General features: G+C 40.0%; 1 protein-coding gene across 1 annotated transcript; it reads left to right on the forward strand.

Annotated features, from left to right (window-relative positions):
• The first annotated feature begins 1,797 nt into the window (after positions 1 to 1,797).
• On the forward strand, positions 1,798 to 2,733 carry LOC131681188 (keratin-associated protein 16-1-like). Its single transcript, XM_058961898.1, has one exon. The coding sequence runs from the start codon at positions 1,798 to 1,800 to the stop codon at positions 2,731 to 2,733; it is 936 nt and encodes a 311-aa protein (XP_058817881.1).
• The last annotated feature ends 4,584 nt before the right edge of the window (positions 2,734 to 7,317 follow it).

Consider the following 7,317-nt stretch of genomic DNA (forward strand, 5'->3'; position numbering starts at 1 on the left):
ATAACACATCGCAAACTTGACAGCGATGGAGACGAGTGGTACCTTATACGAAAATTCGCCCTGGCTGTGACCGACATTTGTATGCTTTATGTGGAGCTTCCTCAAAATGAAACATTGATACGGTTGATGCACTGTCAGACTACGAACTATTTTGTTACGATTCGTTCATATAGCGAATTGTAAATAGAGCATAACGACTTGTGAAACTTTGCGGCGAACGCGTGCGGGGAATTTTCCGCGGGCTCAAATTAATTTGCACGAACTAACCGCTAGAAGTGGGTACCATTCTGCGAACGGAGTAAGTTGTATCCTGTTGGCATATAGAGGTTAGTTAGAGAGAGAGAGTGTGTGTGTTCGCCAGGCTGAATTTCATTGAAGTCGAAATGGAACTGCTTGAAAGTACCATTTAATTCAATTTGAGAATGTGGAATTCTAGCTGCGGGTAATAATAAACGGGATTTTCATTATTCAGCCGCTTTCTGTCTAGGGATGACTTTTGTGCTGCAGGTAAACCGCCGTGCGTTTGCTTTCGGTATGAAGCTGCAAATGGATGTATCGTGTTCGTTTCCGAATAATATTTGCATTCGCAGTTCCAGCGAATGTTAGTTTTCATTTCCTATTTCCGGATGGATGTGCATTTCTATTGCATCCTCTGGCTTGTGTCTACCACCCATATAGCTTGGGCGGGCGTTCAATGCTGGTTTGAAGTTCGTGTGGTCTCTACAGGAACAACTACATAGTTTGCGGTCTAATACGATGATGGTACGTTTTCAATTTAAATAAATGTTTGCTTTCTAAATACAAATGTTTATTTAACAAGTAAAAATAAACTTTTTTTATAATTTTGTGCTTTGAAAGGAATACATGATAAGCCAGTAGTGCCGTTTGCTTCCTCTATCTCCCGTTGCTTACTTTATTTCGCTCTAAAAGTTTTCGTATTCACGTCACGAATATAGCCGATACATATTTGTTTTCACCTTTGTTTGGGTATTATTCTCAATTTATTCACGTTTTACTTTTCCTTTCTCTCGTTCAACTTCTCTAAAAAATGACCTAAATTTGGCATGTGTCTAGACATGTTCTCGCTAGTTTATTCGGGCACCTTATGAGTTACATGGCGCATGGATGTCCAGAGACTTCGCACATATAGTATATTATGAGCGTCAGTGCAGTTTTTAACCAAATTTCTATTCCTACTAACCATCGTACCCCGCTGTGTCTGCATCAAAAGATGAAATTGAGTTTACGGCGATTATCAGACAATAGTGTTACGCATTTTGATCCAGGTAGCGATGACGAATATGGATGTTAAATAAAAGAAGGAGTGGTAAATTATAAATAAATTGGGCATTTAATGCAAATAAAATCAGCCTAAAAACTATAATAATGACAGTCAGGATATTGAGATAGGATTTCATTTAAGATTTGCGAATATATTTCGTAACATCTGATTTTGATCCCGGATCGGAAATGGCACTTATCTTTCCAACAGCCAAAGCATGTTGATCTGTGTCAGAGATGCCAGGTACTTTTTTCAAATGTCTGCAATAATAATTTTAAAAGTCTGGGAAGAACAAGAAATGTGAGGCAAGCTAGTGTAACCAAAAGCCTTTATATTCAAAAATCTGCAAATATCTGCAACCAAACTAAAAAATCTGCAAATATCTGCAACCAAACGGAAAAATCTGCAGCTTAAATTAAAAGTCTGCGAATTTGCAGACTTGTCTGCAAATCTGGCATCTCTGATCTGTGTGATGGATGCACCAACGAGTAAATAAAGAAAAGAATAATAACGTCATGTGCTTTTTCTTCTCTTCTCTGCTCTGCTCTGCTTTGCTCTGCTCTGCTCTGCTCTGCTCTGCTCTGCTCTGCTCTGCTCTGCTCTGCTCTGCTCTGCTCTGCTCTGCTCTGCTCTGCTCTGCTCTGCTCTGCTCTGCTCTGCTCTGCTCTGCTCTGCTCTGCTCTGCTCTGCTCTGCTCTGCTCTGCTCTGCTCTGCTCTGCTCTGCTCTGCTCTGCTCTGCTCTGCTCTGCTCTGCTCTGCTCTGCTCTGCTCTGCTCTGCTCTGCTCTGCTCTGCTCTGCTCTGCTCTGCTCTGCTCTGCTCTGCTCTGCTCTGCTCTGCTCTGCTCTGCTCTGCTCTGCTCTGCTCTGCTCTGCTCTGCTCTGCTCTGCTCTGCTCTGCTCTGCTCTGCTCTGCTCTGCTCTGCTCTGCTCTGCTCTGCTCTGCTCTGCTCTGCTCTGCTCTGCTCTGCTCTGCTCTGCTCTGCTCTGCTCTGCTCTGCTCTGCTCTGCTCTGCTCTGCTCTGCTCTGCTCTGCTCTGCTCTGCTCTGCTCTGCTCTGCTCTGCTCTGCTCTGCTCTGCTCTGCTCTGCTCTGCTCTGCTCTGCTCTGCTCTGCTCTGCTCTGCTCTGCTCTGCTCTGCTCTGCTCTGCTCTGCTCTGCTCTGCTCTGCTCTGCTCTGCTCTGCTCTGCTCTGCTCTGCTCTGCTCTGCTCTGCTCTGCTCTGCTCTGCTCTGCTCTGCTCTGCTCTGCTCTGCTCTGCTCTGCTCTGCTCTGCTCTGCTCTGCTCTGCTCTGCTCTGCTCTGCTCTGCTCTGCTCTGCTCTGCTCTTCTCTTCTCTTCTCTTCTCTTCTCTTCTCTTCGTTGTGTGTTGCTCCCATGTGTGCATTCAACTTCTTAGTATCGACGAGGCTTACTACGCTCTTCAGTAGTAATACCCGAGGAAGTAGTTAACGAATTCTCAGGAACCGGAACAGATTTGCGAAACGAATCTGCACAAAATGAAGATGTACACGAAACCTTCCGTTGCACTAATTTACCAGTAGCTTGGATTAAGTTCGCAGCCATTTTGATGCCGAAAAATTTAATTTGGTACAAAATGAACCGTTCCTGGGATGGCCCACCTCACACCCATACACATCTTTTGAAGTGTGGAAGGTTTTGCGAGCAGATATCTTTCGATAATAGTTTTCACTCATGAGAGCATGTTTTCAACCGTTAGCATGTCTATCAGCGAAAAGAATGATAATTAGTGATTCCGCAGCTGTACCCACCAGGACCAGGTATATTTTTCAAATGTCGTCACATTTCATAAAAAACTGTCTTCATTTGTCTTCACCGACCAGGATTCTGAATCGGTTTTTGATTTTTTCTGCCAGAAATCTGTCAAGACATCAAAAAAAATTATCTTCGCAACCTTTTAAATGTCTTCAAAATGAATAAATGTCTTCACATCTGGCATCGCTGGTACCCACTAATACTCTGAAAATAAATAAAAATTGTAAATTGCGTGCGCAGGATTCGATGAACACGAGTTGAGATTGATTTCTATTTCAGTATCTTTTTTACAAATATATTGATAACATCCAGGACCGATGATAGGGGGAGGCAGCCAGGGCAATTGCCCTGGGGCCCATGTCATATTTTGGGGGCCCGCGTTTTTATACGGAAGATGGGCGAACACGTCCGGTATTCATAGTAGATCAACAAAATAACAATAGTAATTTCTTTGTTAAATTATCTTATTAAATTGTTAGATGATGAAAGCGTAAAAAATTGAAAACTTAATTTGATAGTTGACATTTGTTAAACCAAACGTTCTTAACCATAGAACGTTGCACTTGCGTTTTCCACCCTAGAACGTTGCACTGGGGTACAAATATACCCCACGTGTTTGATCGCAATTTTCGCAGGTAAAATGCAAACAAAGCAAATGAATAATAATGCAAACAAAGCAAATGAATAATACACCATTTTCTTCGTTTTTTAATTGCAAAAGCAGCTGTGTAAGTGAAAGTTCGGAATTTATTGAATCAATGATACATAAATTGGTTTGAACAAAAAAGAGAGAAAAAATCGCGGTTTTGACTTTTTTCACAAAAAATATTATAACTTAGCGAATTTTCAACCGATTTGAAAAAAGTCAAATGATTTTAAATGTTGAAAGAATGGTCCAAAAACGGTACGAAATGGAAATTCGATATTTTTGTAAAAGTGCAATTATTTGGAAGAGTGAAGGTTAAAAATCGGGATTTGAAAAATACCACGAAATAAATGCCGAATTCTCATCTTCACACGGCTCCAAAGAAGGCGTGGGGTACATTTGTACCCCAGTGCAACGTTCTAGGATTAAGGGAGTTCTTTTTTTTGTACAAGTTTAAAATACGAGTTTTATTGCTTGAATCGACGGAATACACTACAAAGTATTGAGAAGCCAATTCAAAGTATTTTCGAAAAAAGCAATAGAGAGTCAAACAGAAATGCGTACCAACGGACAAACGCATCCGTCCTTTTCTACGTTCGCTTCTTTGCTAGTGGTGCCGGTTGTTGGCTTGGAGTCACTGGGCGTGATTGTTGTTGAGTGAATATTTGTTCCTGTCAGACCCGTAGGTATTTGTTTTGTAGCCGTTTGTGGTTTGGCATAAGATAACGGTGTGCTGTTTACGGTTACAGTGATGGGGTTTTCTTAGCTCCTTTTACACAAAATTTTCCGAGGTGCAGTGTCTTTTTGTAGAATTCGTGCATACGAATCTACCATGGTTGCATATCCAGTATAGTCTGATGAAACGTCCCATTTTCGGTTGATCCGCATAAAATGGTTACGTATGAAAAAGTTGCTTTGTACAGAAGCATTCTGACCACAAGAATAACGTTACAGTTACAGCTCTTATGGAAGCCGTATCTTGACATAAATTTGTTATTAACGACATCAGGTCCGTGTGTAGATAATTCGTGTAAGCACATCTCTCTAGAGGCTATATATCTGGCTATATATACGTGGATGACGTTGTTAACGTTGCAGCTTTCGTTGGTGTGCTGCACGTTGTTCCGCGAAACAAACGACTAATGTTTGATATGGTGCATTTGCAGGGCTTTAACTTCTCCCGGATTGAGCACAATCTGCATATTTAGTAATTGTGTCACTTCCCGAGTAGCTGGTCTTACAGGACATTTCCAAAAATCAATAGCAACACAATTCGTTTGCAGTCGTTTTCGCCGTGTATCTATAGCGGAACGATTTTTAGTTTCTACTCTGGGCGAGATGTGAAGGTAGACTGACCTTAATTAACCGGTGATTAAAATGGATAATTTTTGTATTTTTATAGTAAGCTCAAAGAGTTTTTCTTCTAAAAGTGCATTGTGATAGAACGGTGATTTTGGGCCTCCCAAAAATGCGTGTGAAGTCTATAAGAACCTAATTTTAATGTGCGAAATAAAGAAATCAAATCAGTACTCGGTAGCTCACTGTACTCGCAGTTGTTTAATTTGAGTTTTATTATTGCGCTCTGTGTCTAAATTGTTGTCGGGTCCTACATATTCTCACAGCATATCAAAACCGGCTCCTGCGTTAGACATATCACATTGATTATTAATTAAACCTGCATAAAATCTACGATTCGAAATGGTTTTATTGGATTCAATATGACATAAACTTATGTAAATTGAAAATATTTTGATTTGATAATTTTAAACGAGAATTTCGAACTGATTCTTCTACCTTCTCATTTTGCTTACAACAAAAGCTAGAAACTGCTCCATTGCTACCAGCAAATAAATCAATCCGTTTGTCGTTTTGTCTGAACAGTAGAAGCAAAATATCGTGTTCCAACTTTTTGTGGTCAAACTGTATTGCTGTTTTCTTTTAGAGACGGTCTTTAAAATCTATTGTTAACAGTGCAAATGGAGCTAAAGATGACCAATGCTTACACCATAAAATTTCACCATGTTAGACATAGCGTGCTGATTATGTTCCAGATTATCAATCAAGCAGAAGTGTTTATTTCGCGAAACGAAATATATCCGCTCACTGTTAAAATAACAATTACAAACCCCTTTCGGGGGTTGGAAGTATTATTCCTGCTATTGCAGCACCTGCAGATCGTTCAGCATCCTTCCGGGTGTGAAGAATACTCTGTTTTCATTGTTTTTGTCGTAACCCAAGCACTAATTTTAAACTCTAGATAAGCTATAAGTTAGCGATTCCATTGCTAACTAGCCGTATACAAGTTTTTTTAATGCTTCAATGCATCTAAAATGCAAAGCATTAAATCTAGCACTATATCTACATACAGAACATAGACATCGTGCTAAAAAGCTCTTGAAGATAAATGCTATGAAGCTTTTATAGAAAACTTTAAGTGCAAATATAGAATCTTCTTATACTGCTTTGAAACACCGAACACATATACGTGTGCGCAGGCCCGACGAGAGGGGGGGTCAGGCAGGGCAACTACCCTGGCGGGCCCCAGGGTAGGTCTATCTTGGGGGCCCGCAATTTTTCCTCTAAACAAAACTGGATGAAGAGTGTAGAAAATTTAAAAAGAATCATGTGAGACAAGCATTAATTGCAATATTCTTATATTAATTATCCCCATTGAAAAATGTGTTGATAGAAGCGTATTGAAAAAATTCCCGAAATATGAACTATTATTGTTAATATTTTTAAAAAATATCTTTCGATGACTTGAATGTTTTAATTCCTCTTCCCTAAAAAGAATTTTGCGGTGTGCACAATTAAGCCAGATTGAATCTTCACAAACATAGCAACAAAATATATTTTGTTACTATATAGTAGAAAATGTTGGAATATCAGAAATAAATAAATTATGTTTAATCAACAAAACTATTATATTCAAATAACATGCAAAACTAGATTGGTCAACCAAAATATCCATTGAAACAATTTGGCATGTTCTGTATCTGAGCTTTTCGAAAAACGACATAATTATTTTTTATTCCAAACAAATCTGTAAGTATAGCAAAAACTTTCCACTCACTACTTCAAAAGGACTGACATTGTTAGGTTGAAAGAATGAAAGATAAATCTATGAAATTATTATTATCGTAAACTTCAAAATGAACATAAAAAAGTATTTTTCATAACATTTTTTCGCTATTAACTGTTGCGAGAAAGCCGGACTAAAAGTGTGTCTGTGAACTGAAATCTTTTGACAGCAAATTGTTTAATCTTTACACCCGAAATAAAAGTCTCTTGCAATAATTGCAAGTTACAATCACTTGCAAATAATGTTAGCATCAGGCATGGCAAAAGCACCGAACGGTGCTGCACGGTGGGCACTTCTACCAATAAACACGCCACCAAGAGGATTGAAGTTGGCACGCCGTACCGGTGCTCAACAGCAGACACCGGTCGCCGATACCAAGGCACCGGTGTCGGTGCCAGCGCATGATATTTAACCACCGTGCTCGTTGCTTCGGCAAAGCACCGACCCGAGTGTTTCTGACTTCGGTAGGCACCGTAACCGAGGTGCATCTCACATCGGCAGGCACCGCAACTGAGGTGTTTCTGACATCGGC

The sequence above is a fragment of the Topomyia yanbarensis genome, chromosome 2 (assembly GCF_030247195.1).
Source record: "Topomyia yanbarensis strain Yona2022 chromosome 2, ASM3024719v1, whole genome shotgun sequence".
Classification (NCBI taxonomy): domain Eukaryota; kingdom Metazoa; phylum Arthropoda; class Insecta; order Diptera; family Culicidae; genus Topomyia; species Topomyia yanbarensis.